The 18930-nt window shown below is 47.3% G+C and overlaps 1 protein-coding gene and 1 long non-coding RNA gene across 5 annotated transcripts in view; both read right to left on the minus strand.

Moving 5' to 3' along the window:
* Window positions 1–2725, minus strand: part of SIPA1L2 (signal induced proliferation associated 1 like 2) — an 85553-nt gene extending 82828 nt beyond the window's left edge. For all 4 annotated transcript variants that reach the window (XM_081124200.1, XM_081124198.1, XM_081124199.1 and 1 more), the window contains exon 1: window positions 1149–2725. In XM_081124200.1, coding sequence (XP_080980326.1) covers window positions 1149–2622 — 1474 coding nt within the window. In that variant the 5' untranslated portion in view covers window positions 2623–2725. The remainder of the gene's footprint in view (window positions 1–1148) is intronic.
* A 75-nt stretch (window positions 2726–2800) lies between these two features.
* The window catches only part of LOC308550406, an 84882-nt gene continuing 68752 nt past the window's right edge, over window positions 2801–18930 (minus strand). Inside the window, exon 3 of the long non-coding RNA XR_013997890.1 lies at window positions 2801–2880. This is a non-coding gene — a long non-coding RNA (uncharacterized lncRNA). The remainder of the gene's footprint in view (window positions 2881–18930) is intronic.

The raw sequence follows: 18930 nt of genomic DNA on the forward strand, positions 1-18930 counted from the left end.
AGGAGTGACCTCCTAAGGTACAAGTTACACCCCAACCGACCTCCAAAAAAGAAACAACTGGAGTCAAACACTGCACACCAGCCATCAGAAGACGGAAACCAAGACTAAATAAATTCAGAGTACAGATGGCTTGCAACTGTCCACGAAGCCAGAGTTTCTTCTTGAAGGTACAGAAGGGAGATGCAGAGATGAACAGGCTCCCATTGGCTTCCTCAGGTGCTCCAACAGGTAACACCTGGGAATGGGGCAGGTGAAACTGAGAACAGGAAAATACAGGCGTGGAAAGTATGCTGTCCTGTAAGGAGGGGCAAAGGAGGTGAACTGCACCCAAAAAAGGCACCCTGAGTGCTTCCCTTTTACGTGTTACTGCCATTGTGTGGGGGGGACCAGATTCTCTACAGGTCTCTCGAGCAGAGGGGTTTCTCATATCCCCAAAATAACTGAGGTCACTTATTTAAAGGATTTAAACTATAATTTGAGGATATAACTACATGACTTCTGAGGAATGTATCCTTCGAGCCGGAAGATATAAATAAAACTAAACATAATTTACGAGTGATTAAAGAATTTCTCAAATCGACCACCAAAGACTTACTTGTATCTAACCCTTTAAGCCCATTTATAGAACTAGAAACTAAATTTGCCTATCATGCTAATTATACATTCTTTCAACAAAGATTTATTTAACTTCCTATACAGCCAACAGTGCAGAAGGAGCTGTGGAGACATACAATTGAAAAGATGAAGCATAGGTGTAGGGAAAAGTACTGGAAAGGCTAGAGGAAAAACCACAGAATTACCCACTGTAAACAACAGTGTAAGAGATCATTCAGAGGAATTAGAGAGGGACAGAGTTAACCAGGGAAGTCGTCTAAAACAGAGTAACTCCCCATCAAGTCTGACGCTATGATGCTCACAAACTGGCCGAGAGAGAGAAAGGAGAAGGCATTTCCACATTGGGGATTACAAACCAGCAAAGGCAGGGCACTGGGGATTTCTAAAGAAGGGACTGGTCTGGAGCGATGGAGAACCAACCCCGTGGACAGTGGCCTTGGACACTACATGGAAGGTGCTGGGTCACCAAACAGAACTTACAACGGGCCCTAAAGAATCCCCGCTGGGACACGCACGCAGGCAGGGCCTCTTACCTTTCCCGTAGAAGAACTTGCGGTAATAGTAGGCCCCAAGGTCAATGTGCTCGATGATGTAGCGCTTCACCTTCTCCCTGTGAATCGGCTGGTTCTCTCTGGGCACTTCCAGGACAGACACGCCCGCGTTTGTGCAGTGAGAGCTGAGCGATGACTCAAAGGAGCAGCTCTCCCCGGAGCTGAGAGAGGACGAGTTGGCCCTCGACAGGGCGATCCTCCGGTCCCCTTCGCCCCCGGTCTCGTTTCTAAAGTAAGGGCAACTCAGCACGAGCTCGTTACTCTTCCCGTCACCCTCATCGGCATCCAGGCTCTCCTTGGAGTTGAGGTCCTCCTTGCTCCCCAGCGGGGACTCGCAGCTGCCCGTCTGGCCCGCGAGCATCTGAGTCTGGGACGCGGCGGAGGCCCCGGTGGTCATGTTCTTCCTTTTCCCCACGCTGGCCCTCGTGGCCATGGCTTCGTTGATATTAAACAAAATGCTCTGGACGTCATAATGTGCAAAACACCGCTGGCAGTTCCAGGGGCGTGCGCCCCGCTCGAGACGGCCGTCCTCCAGGTCGGACGTGAACCTGAAAGTCTCGTGCTCACTCTTCACAGTTCGCAGCTTTCGGAAGAGGGACGTTTCCACCAGCTCCGACTTCAACCTCCGCTTGAAAGGCTTGTCCCTGTCCCTGCCCATGAGGAGGGCGCTGTCCATGTAATCCAATCCTGAGATGCGGACGAATTCTCCTCGAGAGATCTGGGCGGCGGCGTGGAGGCTGGGCGAGACGGCAGGGTCGCAGAAGAGCTCCGGGAACCCAAAGGGCGCCATCGCCTTGTGGTCGTAACTGTCCACGCGGTACCCTCTGAGCATCGCAAAGAAGTTCTCACCGGACAGGCCCTGCCGGTCGATGGACGACGTGCTCCCGTACTCCCGGTGCAGCGCGGCCCCCGTGTTGGGGTTCACGGCATTTTGGTCTAAGACGTCCTCAGCGTCGATGTCGCTGATGGTGACGTCGCTATTGCTTCTCTGCCTTATGGGGTGCAGTCCTCTTTGAGGGGAGTGAACGAAGATGTCTCCGATTGTGTACTTCGCCTCCACGAAGTCGAGGTCGAGCTGCTCCTCCGGGTGACCGTCGCTCTGGTCACTCTGCCCATTGTGCATGACGGAGGTGACACTGTCGTAGCTGGCCTGAGACTGGCTTCCCCACGGTGTCTTGCAGGCCAGCTCCTTGGAGCAGTCCTTTTTCGGAGGCCACTCGGACACCCTGGCCCTCACACCCATCTTGGGCACAGCGGGGGTACCATTGGCTGGACCACCACTCTCGCTGGAATTTGAGGCATTTAAAGAAGTGGCAGGTCCCATGCTGCCATTAATGGCTTTAAATTTTCTAGCAAAATAATCATCGGACTGCATGGCTCTGGGGGGGTCCTTGAACTTGGCAGGGGCCCTGCCGAGCTTGTGCTTCTCGTCCTGTACCTGCCTCGGGTCACTCATGTCGGCCTCAGTCAGGGCGCCGCGCCTCAGCAGAAGGCTGATGCAGACCCAGTTACATTGTTAGTCACACCGGGGATTTAAATGCAGAGATAAAGCCTTCTTCTAAAGCTGTATTTCCCTTCGTTAACCAAAAGCAAACAACATCCTCAGAGTACGGTTTCTCCAAACCCAGCGTAGTCTTAGCTGTAATGATTTTGTTCACCTCCGTTCTTTTCAAAAGTATTCCTTAAGACGTCTGGCCATGAGCACCTCCTTCACCTGAATTGAGAAAACAGAAAACAGCATTAGCAATTATTACAGCTCAAGTTCAACACATTCTCCATATGTGCTTACCTGTCCTTCCCTCCTCTGCCCACCTCCAATTCCCGCGAACGTCACAAGGTTTCGCGCCTGCACTGCGGCTCATCTGCTCCTTCTGCAGACACTGCCCTGCTTGGCTGATGGACTTCTCAGCACACGGTCCAGCAGGCCCCGGTACCCCTCTGGCAGGGTGCTTCCTCTGGGCCCCACTGCTCCTTGTCTATGCCGACCAGAGTCGTTGCCTTGTACTCTGAACTCCTGGGTAACTCAGCTCTCCACGACTAACTTCAAGCTCCGCTACCTGGGAGCTATGCCCTTCACCTCTGTATCACGTTACCTACTTAATGTAGCCTGGCTTACCCAGGTAATCAGGCAGCATTTCAACCAGCTATCTTAAGAGTGACGCAGTAAGCATACAATTGCTAGAGTATTACTATAGTTTCTTTTAAAACAGGTAAACTCAAAATGTCCATCAGCAAAATGGTCAATACCAGGTGTTAACAAATGAGTTTTCAGAATGCTCTCCTGTAATAAACTCTCAGAGATCCCTGTAAAGGGGGCAGGGGTCTCAAGAATGTGGTGTCTGAACGAGGGCAACTTTCTAGCTCACTGTGCCTCTTGCAACACAACAAATGTTCAGGGTCAAATAAAGGAGTAGAATTTAACACTGCAATTTACCTCTGAGGTTGGCAGAAACTAGACTTCATCAACTCTTCTCTTTAATTACAAATAATTTTTTCAAATTCTCCTATATTTAAGAAAACAAAATAATTTCCATTATATATTTTCCCAATCCATGGCAGTCTGGGAATCTTACTCACTGGCATAAGAATGAAAGAACAACTCTACTTCTTCTGAAAAAAATGATGGTAATAAAGGTAAAATATAGCTGATTTCCCTTAGTTTTCACCAAAGTATAAAAAATAACTGCAATTCAGTTAGCAAATGTTAAAATTCCATCCAGCTAAACAGTATAAGGACCCTCCAGTGGGCTCTTACAGGCCCTGAGAGGAACATGTAGGGGTCTCCTGAGAGCAGGTAGTTTCCCCTGATGGCAGCTTGCTTTCCTCCCCTCACTGGACAACATGCTATTTGTTCCCAGGGCAGCTTCATAATTGAGGAAGCACAACGACAGCTTAGGGAGTGACAAACAAAAGGGGTCATGACAGTCAGATGTCCCCTGCACAGAACAGACCACGGTCTGCCCATGGCTCTCAGAAAGAGAAGAGATGACTGCATCTCACCTATTTCACTTAGAATTACTGTGTTGACTGACAAGACCACAGACAATTCTGAATTATATGTTTATAGTTACCCCCTATATGATTTAGGCCATTGTCAAACCCTTTCCTGGAAACTGAAAAAGTGACAGCTGAGATACGAATACAACTTCTTGCCTAATATCTCTCTGCTGAAATGGTATTTGCTCACTGCACTGGGCTTCTGCACAGTCTCTAAGTTTTCCTGATAATTCTGCTGCTCACAGAACACTCAACAAAACCTGAGCGCTTAAGAATGACGAATGGTTAGCACAGGGCTGTGTGAATTCCCAGTAGGGGTGCCCATGACACTCACTTTCCCTTCTACAGTGTTAATTTGCAGCAGCCGATCACAGAAGGAAGAGCCATGCCCTGCCCAGGACCCAGCTCCAAACTAGTGGACTGTGTAGTTTCTAGAAATATAATCAGGAACTAAGTACTTTAAGGAATTAGATAAAGTACCAAAAAAAACCCCAGGAGAGAAGGAATGAATCAAGATGAAGGCGAAAGTAATGCAATAGGGACAGGTAAACCCAAAAGGTAGATACACTCCTTTCTAAGCCTGAAAGGGGAAAAGAAATAATAATATTATACAAGCTTAGAAGAGAGAAAGGAGACATGACCACACACACAGGGGTCATAAAAATGCAATATTTTAATTAAAAATAACTGAAAAATAATCACTTGAACATCATGGGGGTTAGGAGTGCCTAACCCTCGAACAGTCAAAAATACACTTCTGACTCCCCCAAAACTTAAATTGGTTCCACGCCCCCCTGCAGATACCAAAATCCATAATGCTCAAGTCCCCTATGTAAAATGCATACAGTTGGCCCTCCACACCCAGGCGACTCCCGTCCACAGATCAGAAACAATACAGGTTTTACTGAAAAAAAAAAAAAATCTCATATAAGTGGACCTGTGTAGTTCAAACCTGTGTTGTTCAAGGGTCAATGTATAAGTATAAAAGAATTATACCACAAGCAACTCTATGGAAACAGATTTGAAAGCACGGAGGAAACTAATGATTTTCTGGCAAAACACAAATTCCCCAAACTGATCCAAGAATGGAAAATTTAGATAGATCGACGCCCAATCCCTAACTAAAAAATGAGCAATGCATCCATGAAATGCAAAGAGCTACCTTATCCACGACCGAAACTCCTTTAACTTTCATTCTCCTATTTAAGAGACCAAATACTATGTAAAAATTTTAGGATGTACCCCACCTTCCTTTTCCATGCCGTGTAAGTACCAATAGTCACACCACACATGCCAGTCAAAGCAGCAGGTGCCCAAGGCTGGGGCACAGTTAAGACTCCGCCCAGCCATGGCCCCACCCCACGCGGGCAGAGCTGAGCACACTGGCAGGTCCCCACACCAGCAACCCATTCACTGCATCCCACAAGGAGGCTCTGGGTTTAAGCCACCTGCCAGTGAATATGTAAAACACAGAAACTTAAAACTAGGATTAGCAAGGACAACACATACCCTTAATAATTAATTCTGGAAAAGCTGACCACGAAGTTCTCAGAGGTCACTGGGTTCAGACTCAAATTTGAAAACCTATCTCCTGTGCTTCCGCACCCCCTGACATTTCTAACTTACCCTTGTTCAACAGGAAAGAGAGAAAAAAACAAAACTTTTATCCCACAGATCTCTTATAGAAACAGAAAACACCGCTACGCTGTCAAGATTTTTCAAAAACAAATCATAGAAGTCATTAAATATAGACGAATTTATGCTGAAGTTTATTATTAGGTTTGCCAAAAAGCAGGAAAGCTACAGAAACTCAGAGCACACAAAACCTTTTCCCAAAGAAACCTTCTGAGAATTCCTTGTTGAGATCTTTTAATTTCTCGTCTGTGGTAAGAACAGCAGCTCCAGTGGACAGCTGATTTCCCGTCGGGGGTCTATTCCCCATCCTCTGGCAATGGGATCCTGAATCCTCCGGGAACCACCCCCTACAACCATTTCATTGGTGCAGAGCTGACTCCACCCCTAACATGTGACTCAGGTTTGACCAATGACTGTGCCGCCTCCCCTGGCCACAGGTGGTCCAGGGATGAGCCCCGGAGCCAAGTCAGGTCAATGATAGGGCTCACCTTGCTGGTGTGACTGAGAAAGGGGACAACAGCCGGGACCCAGAGCCAGGCGTGGGAAAGGAGGACTCCTGAGCACACAGCTCTGGATCCACTGGGCTTGAAACCAGTTCTGCCCCTGGAATTTCTCAGTTGTTTGAACCTACTCATGACCTTTTTGGGTTTATTGAGTTTGAGGCAGATTTGTGTGGACTCCAGACCAATTTTAAAATGTTCTAAGAGACCACATTTATATTTAATTAAAGACCAAAGACAGTAAGCTCAATGAGCACAACTCCTTTGTACTGTGCTGCACAGACTGCTTGGTCCATGAATAAATGAATGGAAAATTATAGCTCTGGCTCTTGACTCCAGTATCAAAACCAGAGCCTCCGGGCAAGACACCTGCCTCAACCCCACCATTACACATCCTTTGACACATTTTACATGTGCCACTAACAATTCAGAGTGCTCAGAGCCAAAAGCTCTTGACGTGGGAGCTGCTTAACAAACTTAGTCTCAACAGAAGCACAGCAGATCCTCCTGCCACCTCACAACCAGGTCCCACTTCCCAGCTGCCAGAGCTCCCCAAAGTGACAGCATTACAGATGGCACATTCCCTTTAAATGGGCTCCTAAACATGACTAAATACAAAGTAGTAGCAATAGCACCTTTCATTTTAAAATAGCACTAAAATACTTACGTTGTTAATACTGTGATAAAAACAAAGCACCTCAAAACAATCATAGAATATTTTAAGTAAAATAAATTAGAAATATTAACATATGCAATTTTTAAAGTATTACCATACAGAGAGAAGAATTAAGACTGATGTCTTTAAAAAGCAGATATTAACAGGAAATGGCATAGGCTCTGACCAGGAGAAATGCCGACAGGAAACAGTAGAGGGGTGAAAATCTGAAGCGTGCACTGGAATGACCTCTGGATGGGCCAGCACCTGGACCAGGCTGCAGCCATCCCCGGGCGCGGTGAGAAAGGAGGCGGCCTACATGGCCCATCCTGCCGTCACCTTCTGGGACAGGCAGAGCAGCCGACTGCTTCAGAACTGTTTTTCCTCAGGTGGTGCCACACCAGCTCCCTGGATATGTGGATGTAAGCCCTCAAATGGCATCACCCCCAACAGGACGGCAAGTGGAAACTGTGCCATGGAAACCGTACCATCACAGAACCTGGCCTCGGGTCCCAGGTGGAGGTGAAGCCACAGGAACCTTGGAGCCCGCACATCATCTCTGTAACAAACAGTTGCCAGGCAGCTCCTGTTCCTCTCTGATTTGGTATCATGTCATCATTCTCACAGACTGTAAAAAAATGGGTTGTGATAGTTTTTAACTGGCAAATGCAGCGTTCTCAAAAAAAAAAAAAAAGGGCCATGGTAATTTTCCTCAAACAGCACAAGTGCTACTGCATGCCCTGGCCGGGTGGCCCAGTGGTTGCAGCATCACCCTGTGCACCAAAGGGGTTGCAGGTTCAATCCCTTGGTCACCGAGTGTATCGGAGGCCACCAATCAATGTTTTGCATTCTCTCCCTTCCTCTCTCTCTAAAAATCAATAAAAACATATCCTCGGGTAAGGATTTTTAAAAAGTGCTATTTCATGAAATATTAAGAAAACATAACTAAATGCAGACCCCCACCTGTGCATAGAGGCACCACCCTTACCACTCACTCCCTCTGCCTTAATTCTACTTAAGAGGATCTTAAACTACTTGCCTAATAACTTCATGACTGAATGAATTCCCACTGCTAACTTGGTGTGGTTTAAAAATTAAACATCAAAGAAAATGGAAGAGTCATTTCATTCCTTCCTGAGGCCTTTATAAAGAGATCAGACTACATTATGCTAAGTGATACAAGTCAGGGAAATACAAATACTGCAAGATCTCACTGACATGAGTAATCTTTAAAAAAAAAGAATTCACAGATACAGAGAACAGATGGGTGGCTGTCAGAGGCAGGGGGTGGGGGGTGGGCAACACAGGGAAGGTGGTTAAAAGGTACAGACTTCCAGTTATAAAATAAGTTCTGGGATGTAATGCACAGCATGGTGACTACAGCTAACAATACTGTACTGTATATTTGAAAGTTGTTAAGAGAGTAGATCTTAAAAGTTTTCTTCACAAAAAAAGAAGATTCAACTCCCATCCAAGTACTAACCAGGCCCGACCCTGCTCAGCTTCCGAGATCGGATGAGATGGGGCACGTTTGGGGTGGCCTGGCCGTAGATGGGAGGTGCTGCATGTTAACTAGACTCACTGTGGGTATCAAGTCATTATGTTATACACCTGAAACTAACATAACGCTGTATTTCAGTTATTCCTTAATAAAAAAGATGAAAGACTCAATTCACTAGAAAAACTTTTTAAAAAATAAACAGCGAAAGAGAACAGGCTAATCCCCAGTGAACGCCCCTCTCTAGCCAATTCCCCAAACGCAGACACTGACCGTCTGGGGGATAGGAGAGATGTCGCGTCCGCATCTTCGAGTGCTGGTCAGCAACACAGAGCCCAGCACAGTTCTACAGTGTTCTTCCTCTTCAGGTTCATTTTAATGTCAACGACTTGCCCCCCACACCCCATAGTCCCCAATTATTCTAACATGTCATCGAACTCTATGGCTCTTGCTCCCCAGTAGAAAGAGAAAATTGACACCAGCGTTCTGAGGGCACCTTAAAAAGCGACGTGTGAACCTGTGACCTCAGGTAGTGGGGACCCTGAGTGGGGAACGGCTAGGGAATGTGGCGACCAAGCGGGAACTCAAATAGAAATTAAAGCATCTGAAAGCTTAGAAGAGCAATCTGTCCCCAAGTGAAGGGTCTTGGGAGTAAGTTTTCAAGGACAGAACAGAAATGGAGAAAATGTGGTATTTAAGCACAACTGTCTTCCAACAGAATGTTTTTCAGTTTTCCATGAGACATTAATGAGCCTTTAAGACCAACATCATAGTTATAATTGAGCCACTGACCAGAACTGCACCTGTAGCAAATGATTGGAAGACCACAAAATGCACAAATTATGAGCCCTAGTCAAAAAAAAAAAAAAGGTTAAAACTATATGGCAGATTTATAATAAAGTCTAACTACCGTAAAAATGCATATTTCCACACTCCCACCCCATCAGCTATAATACCAACATGCATAACTGGGCAGGAAATGAAATGAGGAACAAATGATCGGGTCCCACTGTTACCGCCTCTGTGGCCAGGAAGGTGACAGAAGAGCTGAGGAGAGCTCACACCCAGGGTCTGATCACCTGAAATTCATTTACCATAAAATCACCGAGTTCAGGTACATTCAGCCTCGTACTAAGTGAAGCTATGGCTAAATAACTATAAAACAACCCATTAACTCACAGTCATCTCACAGCAAACACCTAAATATGAGACGATTTGATCAGTGGGCTATTACTAAGTAACAATGGCCATAAATGGATATAGATGCTCAGTAACAGCCACAGTGCTGACTGCTAAGTTTCGGGTAAATTGGGACATGAAAATTAGTTCTTAGGCACTTATCATGAATTAAACGTTGGAGCGGTACCAAAGATAAATATTTGGGGGCATGAGAATTAAAAAAAAAAGCCAAATTCTCCTCTTCAGAGTTTTATAACATAGGGGCAACCTACCTATGATGTGTGAAGGAGCATAAAATCTTTTCCTGGCGGAATGTTCACACTGGTGTTAGCTTCTAAAAGTGCCCCACGCTGCCGTCTAGAGGCTTTTCCAAAGCCCCACAAGAGCTGATCCCTTTTGTAGTTAGGACTTTCCATCAGAGCAGAGCAGGGGCCCCAGTAAAAAGTGCCTGAGGATTCAGACTCCCTAGAACCCCACATTATGGCTCTACTTCCTAGTGAACTACAGCCCATGGTGAACGAAAGGGTGAAATCAGGTTTGTTAGGCGTAAGCTCCCTGAGAGTAGGACCGTCTACCCCGTTCACTGCTTACGCCCCCAGCCTGAGCCGTGCCTGGCACTTTGGTGGCCTCATGATTAACTTCCAACCAGCCACCTAAACTGAAATGGCTGCAAACCAAAGCGCCCAAAGCACAGAGTTGACAGGTTATCGTGACACATGCCTGGGGCACAGCGACTCTTGAGTCCCTCTGTTTCCTTGCTGGCCCCACCTCTGGTCCCGATTAAATGCTGCCCATCCTCAGGCTGACTGCAGGCTCTATGGTCCTTTCGATCCTCACATTCTCCGGCGTAATTCTATTCGTCTCATATGCCACTTTTTCTGTGCCGGTGTCTCATACACAACACTGCCAGGCCGAGCTGTGACCGCTCCCACCCTCTGCCCACCGCCTTCACACCGACCTCCTCCCCAGCTCAGGAGTGGGGCCACCGTCCCGCCCCCCTGCCGCCCAGGCCCAGCCTAGGCTCAGCCTGCCCCCCTCACAGTCCACATCCAACTGGGCCTGTCAACCTGACCTGAATGCTCTCAAGTCCGCGCAGACCTTGCTGTCCCAGCTGCCACCTCCAGAGCTAGAGCCACGATCTTATGTCTCCTCGGTTATTATAAAACCCTTCAGTGTTTCCCCATTTTCCTCAGTAAAACCTGACTGCTTTTCTTTAATATAACTTTATTGATTTCAGAGAGAGGGAGGGAGAGGGGGAGAGAGATAGAAACATCAATGACGAGAGAGTCATGGATCGGCTGCCCCTGTACACCCCACACCAGGGATCGAGCCCGCAACCTGGGGCATGTGCCCCGACCCGGAATCAAACCACGATCTCCTGGATCCTAGGTCGATGCTCAACCACTGAGCCACGCCGGCCAGGCAAAAACCTGATTGCTTTGAGGTAGCACAGGTCACTAGAGATTTGGTTTGGGAGTGGCGGCTGGGGCTCCACACACCACGCACGCTGCCCTTCACGGTCGTCTGCCAGGGGCTCTGACAGCTCACCCACTGCCCACTCTCTTCAAGACCCTTTTTTCCTGCCTCGCTAACAGGTGTTTTTAGACCTCAGCTCATATACTGGGTTCTTCTCAAATCTTAGCGTTGACTCTAAGGTATCTTACTTTGGGCCCCGCAGCATCCCGCACCTTTTCTCTTACCGTATGCTGTAAGAGAAAGACACCACGCTGTTTTATGCCAGCCTATTTACTTGTCACTCTCCTCGTCTAAGCCCTAAGTACTGTGAAGGCAGAGACCTGTCTTTGCACCTGGGCACTGGGCAAGGTTCCAGGCTCTGCCACCTGGTAGCTGAGACTGTGGCAAAGTGACTTCACCTTCCTGAGCCTCGGTTCCCAGCTGTAAAATTGCAACAATTATATCTACTTCAAAAGATTATTCTAAAGATCCAATGAGATCTAGATGCAAAGTGTTTCTCTCCCAGTTTCCTAGATCAAAAGTTCTAAAAATATTAGCAGAAACATTTGATTTATGAATTTATAAAGTTTACTTATGTATGAATGAACTGATAAACTAATTGACTTAAAATTGAGCAATGAAAATGAGTAAGATACATAATAACTATCTCCAAGGAGCACAGTCCTGTTTACAAAATATAATGCACTACCTGCTGATTTATGGAAGAAGCATAATAGGAACACAACGCAGTAACCGACTTGCAACAGTTAAGCTGATTCTGCAAGAGGCAAACAGAAGCTTTCAGAAGGTGAAGGAAATGCCCAAAGCAATTACCCACCAGGCACTGCTCTCTTCCCAACTACAACTTCTATTTAAATTATTTTAGGAACTTCATTGTATTATAATGAGATTATTATGAAGTTTTTAACTTTTCCATGTGTCAGTAAAAAACAGAAACCAATTTCTGGTAGTAAGCTGCTTTCGCATACCCATAGATCCATCTATTTATATGTCAAAAGCAGAATAAACAAAGAGCTATTTTGTTAAGTGGAATATTTTGATCATGGAATTTTTTCAAGTAGACAGAAGAACAGCTGTGGGTATTGACTGTTCCCATGACATCTTTTAAGTCAGAAAGAGATAAAAAGAGAGAGCCCTGTACCTCGTTCCCTCAGGAGGTTCTTAGTTACTGCATTTTTCAGCAACACGGCCCCTGAATTACAGATGACACAGTAGGAAGTCAGACGTTCTGATTAATAATTTAAGCTGAGGCATTTGTGTCTTAGGAAAACTCAGCAAAAGAAGAAAAGAATTCCTATTTAGTACCAACCGATTGGGGCAGTACTTCTGTTGTTTTCATTTAAAAACCATAGAAAATAACCTGTTCTATTATTTAGATAAGGGGCAGTGATATCGGGCAGGCAACAAGGGAGGTTGGAACCTGAGCATTTTATAATAAAAACCTGGTAGGCCAGAGCCTAGAAAAACATACTCTTAGGGGTCCCTCCTGTTGTTTACCACAAAGGGAAGAATCCTCTCACCCACCCTATTGAGCACTAAGTCCATGGTGCAAACATAGAACTAAATCAATCAATACTACTGAAAACTGAACTAAACAAACACAGCAACTACTTTCAATGGGCTCTTTGTGAAAACACAACAAGTAAATCAAAACGCCATCAAATCGGAAGATGCCTCCTTTCTGCTGAGCACAAAGGCATGAAAACAAACCTGCCAATCCATACAAGAGTCTAGCATTTGATTTCTAAAAAATAGTAATTTTAGCAGCAAATACAGAACGCGCCCCATTCACTCACCACACACACTCAAAGCCATCTCCGCATTATTCCCGTTTATCTGAATTACAGGATACCGACTTGTTGAACAGCTTTATGAGGTTTATTATCTGATACAAAAACCCTTTTGTCCACCCAGTAAATAAGTGTCTTCAGTTCTGTTCCGCACTGTACTGGCTGCTGGGGCCTGGGGAGCATTAGAGATGAATGACAGCCTCCTAATCCTCGGAGCTTAGCTGGCTAAGATATGCACATGTATAACAAGTAATAAAGAAACAGGGTTGAAGGAAAACGATGCCACTGTGCCCAGCACATCGTGGAAGTGGCCCACGTGCGTGTGCGCACACAGGTGCCCCCGCGCTGAGGGTCTGGGGGTGGACGCCCTCGTGTGCTGCAGATGGCTTCTGCCTCCCAGCACCAATAAAGACAACTGCACGAGTCTTTGGACTCGATACGGCCACATCTGAAAGAGGTACCTAATAAATAAGAGACGTGGGGGATCTTACATCGAAAATATTCACTCTAGAATTACATGAATGAAGAACTTGAAAGAGTTTTAACATGTAAACCCACACATACATAAAAACACTTTAAATTCAATAAATAAAAAATAGTTTGAAAATAATCCTTCATAAAACCAATGCCTGTTTAAGTTATCAGAGTGAATTTCTCTTATTTATATGAAACGAGATGACCAGCAGCTTCCTCTCCTTCCTTTGAAGCCCCACAGTCAGGCACCTGCACATAGTGAGGTGAATATCAGAAGTGAGTATTAATGTTGTTGATGAACTGAAAGAGTATATGGTTTCTTATAGCAGGTTTTGGCTCTCACTCTCACACACTGGAAATTACTTGCTTTAGAATAGTATGTCTCACACTGGCATTACTGTCACATGCCTGACGCCTCCTGTGACCCTGGGTGCGTATGAGGCCGCGGTGTGGCAGACGGCACAGCGGCTTCAGAAGGCACAGATGTGTGTCCGCCTCTGAGGACACGAGTAACTGCAGCCTGCAGCAATGCGAGCCCTCCCTCAGACTCAGTTTCTCCTGTAGTAGGGGGTCGTGTCTGCCCAGCACACCTCAGATAGGGCTGTGGGACCCAGGCAGGAGGAACACAGAGCGCTCCAAGACATTAAACACTACACAGATGCAAAATAGGAACAGTATTCCCCCTTGGTACGTGAGCATGCGGAACCCCAAATGGGCTCAGTTCCCATCTATCTCTAGAGCCTTTTGCTAATGTTCTTTCCCCTTTGGCAAACTGAAAAAATGGAGTCAGGAGCCCAGAGAGCAAGATGGGCCAGGAAGTAAAACTGGCCAAACTCTGGCCAAATGAGTTTTACTCCACATTATCTGTGTAAAATGTCGCAACTGTGTTCTAGGCTGATCTTGCACTTCTAAGACCTTGGAGAATGTCCACAGCTCCCCCACTCCCTGGAGCACCCCACTGGAAGTGAGGTCCAGTGCACTGAGCTGCAGGTAAGCAGACCTGGGCCCCAAGTCTGTCCCTGTCCCCCATGCTCACAGGGACCTGGGACCCTGGCACTGTGGAGAGTGACACCCTCGACAGTGAGCCCCACGGGAGTGCCTTTCTTATGGATTCTGCACCCGCTGCTACGGGGCTCCTCCAATTTCAGAACTACGTGCAGGCACCTGAGACCTGTCCTGCCCTGACTTGACCAGTCCCACCTGACCCTGCAGGCCCCTCACTGTGCCATCTGAGACAGAAGCTGTGAGTAGACAGTAACATCCCCAAGGAGGCTGCAGCTGCCACCCCAACACAGGGAGCGCAGTCCCCTGATCCCTGCAGAGAGGACAGCAAAGGGCCCTCGGGGCCCCACGGCTGCTGCTCTGTTCTATCACAGGCCTGGCTACTGGGGGCTGACCAACCAGGTAGGGGTCAGGGAGGCAGCCACCTACTGGGGACTGGACTGACAGAAGACAGCCTAGCTTCCTGAAGGCAGGGCCACCAGTAAATCAATGACCTCATGCGTTAGAAAACGGTTGTAAATATTTGATTCAATGGCCACCACTGAATCCGTCCAATTCTCTGCCTCTAGCTGGTCATGAACCGTCCTAAGAGGAAACAGGAAACCTGGGCCCAGACATGAGTCAGCTGGGCAGGGAAGCGACAGGGGACATCACTCCTGCTTTTCACTGGTTCTACCCAGAACAGTCCTCTCTGCAGCAGCCAGCTACAAGGTGGGCGCGTCCAGCTCTCTAGAAGTTTCCTGCAGACTCAAGTTCAGGAGGGACGTTATGATGCCACCTCCAGGAACTTCCCATCACCTGCTTCTGTGATGAGGCCTCTGCTTCCAGGGTGCGGCTCATCTCAGGCAGAGAGCACGTGGTCCAGTGCGCTGAGGGGCCAGCTCCTCCGCACCAGACCTCAGAATTTCAGAAGCATGGACGGAACACTGTCTATGAAGGGACAGTGGAACCACTTTCACTTACAAATACATACTAATTAACTCGGCGTGACTGTTTTTCTTTCCAGTTCCTAACTGCAAAAATCTTTATTTACCTGAAGAAAAAAAATAAAAGAATGACCACTTAACACAATTGCTATTATTTAGTAAAACGCCAAAAAAAGAAAAGAAGCTTGTTTCCTTATAAAAATTACGGTCACGGGAAATCACTATTTGACTTTCCAGGTTAATGAAGAGAGAGACGCAGAGTCTGAAGCTGTGATAAACAAGTTCAGCCACGGAGAACGGGCCTCCGTGTTGGCGGCTGACCCTAAGCACTTGTCTGACTAACACGTGTCCATCATCAAATGTGAACAGCAGTGTGTCCCATTCACTTAGGGAGGCCTAGGAAAGGCGCAGTTTTGGAGGAACGCGGAAGGTGGCGCACTGGGATACCCAGGCTCTTTCACACCCAGTGGCCCTGCTTCCTGGGGACTGTGACCCTACTCCGGAGGGTGGGCCAGGCCCAAACACAGGAAGGAAGGCAGTGAATCCTCCAGCCTCACATGACCAGAGAGATCTCCGCACGAGCCCAGCTCAAACCAAGTGCTTGGAGTCCTGGTGGCTCCTGCAGTTGCCCAAACATCCCAGGAGAATCTCAAGCATTTGACCAGCAGAGCTGACTTGACAAGATCCCAGCCAGAATAGCACCGAGTAACATCGAAACTTCCACCACACCACCAACAGCATTTTTACTGATCCTTTGGTTTTGCCTCAAAGAAACATTCTTTTTTTCCTTGTGCCAGAGAACACAGTCTGGCGTTCTGAGTATTAACCGCCCGCCCAGACTCACAACATAACATCAGATCCTGAAGGAGAGAGATCATCAATTCTGACACCCTCACTTTATGAACCCAGAAGTGAAGCGACTTGCCTAAGGTTGGGTGACGGGTTAGGATTTCCTGCTGGGGTCCCCAAAATGCTCACTGTCAGCCACTGTCTTGTTCCCTTTATATCTGAATGTGGCCTTAATGAAAATGATCACTCTGGTTCACACACATCTCACTCTGGCTGAAAGATCCCTACAGCCACCCTGTACGCTCCCACTCCACGCTTCTGCTTCCACACGTCCCCTTGCTGGGAAAGCCCCTCCTCGCCCAGTAGAAGGGACAAAATCTCATGTATTCAGGGTCATCACCTATGACCCCTTCTCCTTCAACTCGCACTTATTTACCCTAAAAGTTGACCTTGAAAGTACTTCCTGTCCCTTTACTGTATCACAATCTTCTTTATATCCATCCATGTGACAAACGCTTACATACTAAAGGCCAGGCTGGGCACAGAAGGGTGGGCAAGACATGGCTCTTGGCTTAAAGGAGACCGGTAAAGCTTCGGTTAAAGCAAACTTGATGAGCAAGGGCCAGGCGTGCCAGAGAGCAACTCGGTCAACCGTACTTCCGTCCCCTTGAGGGTTTCCTGCTGCGGTTCTTGGCTCCTATAAACTAAAACAATGTTTGGATTCGAGCACCTTCCTTTGCATGTTCTAAAATAAAGCCCACGCATCTACAGAACTGGAGAGTCAAAGGGGACGTCACTACAAAGGCGACTGAGACACCACATTCCCTTCTCTTTCCTCACACACGAGGAGTAAAGAGCTGCAAGTTGTACCTTTTTTCTCATGGGGAAAAAAAAAAGGTGTTGCCAACTCCGGCCAACAGAAGGCAAGAAAGAGCAGGCCATACAAGGTCTGTGTCCTTGGCTGGAGGGCCTGGCCTGGGGCAGGCGATGTGTCATCAGCAACGTGAAGCCTCATTTCACCTCCAATGGGTGATCTGGGAGAGGAGTGCTGGTTCCCAGACTCCAGCATGAGTCTCACGGTGATTAGGCAGAAGCCCTCTGACCCTGTCACTGCAGTGAACCAACCTGCCTTTCCTGTATCATCTCCTGTTCAACCAGAGCTCTCCTGCCTGGGGGAAAGAGCCCCATCACTGCACCAGCATTTATAGTTCCTTCATATCTTACATTTTCTTCAAGCACAGGTGAGTCCCTCCACAAAGATGGAGCAGAACTAGGAAGGCTTCTTAAAACTCAGGAACCCATGTCTGAGCAAAAGGGAAACATTCCTTCTTTCTCAGAACAAGCTGGGGTAGTTGTGACCAGTGGCTCCCAAAGTCACCTGAAAAATATTTATACCTAGATGCCCGGGCTCAGCCCCGAGATTCTGGTCCCCGGGGCCTGGAGTGAGCCCTGGACTCACAGCTTTAAAATGAGATTCTCAAGGACGTGGAGGACTGGGAGCTACAGGTTTAAACGTGATTCTGAAGAATGAAAGAGCAAGTTCCAGGAATGGCTCTCTAAACTCGTCTCCTCTCCCACGCACTGAAGCGGCTTCCACTCCCACTCAAGAGCTGAATCCCAGGCAATGTACTCACTCACATGCCTTTTACTTAGTTTTGAAGAAAAATGAAATCTGAAATTGGGAATGTTTTACAAACCATTTAATTGAGTCCAGAACACTAGAAGTTTCTATTCTAGTGCCAGCAGCCTGGGTTTGCTGTGCTGTCGAGATATACTTTAAACTGCAATATTTAATGACTGTTTTCTATGTACCCAGCGCTTTCTAAGTACTTTTCAGGTATTAACTCCAATATCCTTATGGGATGGGAATTACTAGTATCCCCAATTTAAAGTAAAACTTCTCAAACCCCCGAGTTCAGCATTTAAGGCCCTTCCCAAATTCAATTCCATTCTACCAAGACCACCCTTAAAACCCCCTCATTTCTCCCAAATATATGAGACCCACTCCCACCTCTGTGACCTTCTTCTTGGAGTTCTGTCCCTAAAATGTCATTTCCACTCCATAATTACTTTGAGAGACAGTGGGCAACAGGGCTGCTATGGTCAGTGTAGGAGAAACACTGACGAGGACTTTGGAAGTAAGCCCCTGGGGTAGAAAACGAGATGACAAGACTGTGGTCAGGACAAACCCTGCCCACTGGGTGCAGCTCTCTCTTGTCATCAGCTGTCCAGGTATGGGCTGTCCTATCATCAGCTGTCCAGGTATGGCCTGTTGGATCTTGAGCACGAGGTTTAGTAACTGGCAGGGGTGTGAGTGAGGTTCCCAGAGGCCGGTCAGTGGACCAGCGCTGGGCCAGCTGCTGGAAACTGGCTGAGCAGAGTTTGTTAAAACACAAATTCCTTAGCTTGGCTCCCAGGAATGCTGGCTCCTGAGTGGGGCGTGGGGCCCTGGACTTTTTAACAAGTTCCTCAGGTGTTTCTGGTGTTGACTCATCTCTGAGGTCCATGGGTAGGAAAGCACTTTGTTAAATACACAACACTACACAAGCATATGGAGTAATTAAGCCATGAACGCAGAAGCAGTGCTAGCAGTTGCCCTCTAAAGCTACCCTGCATCCCCTTCTCATGGCCTTATGACTACATTCTCCTAAGCACACACTTCACTAAGGGCTGGAACCCAGTGGCCCATGCACACAGAATAAAGAGCTTGGGAACTATGGTCCCACAGAAAGCTGGAGTGGAGCCACCACTGCCTGAAGCTGAGTCAGGGTCTGAGGTGGGTACACTGAACAAGAAAGCAGAGATGAGGTTTTAAGTCAGAGTAGGTGTCCTGGGGGGCAGTG

Source organism: Miniopterus schreibersii (assembly GCF_964146895.1).
Source record: "Miniopterus schreibersii genome assembly, chromosome: 21".
NCBI classification, from domain to species: Eukaryota; Metazoa; Chordata; class Mammalia; order Chiroptera; family Miniopteridae; genus Miniopterus; species Miniopterus schreibersii.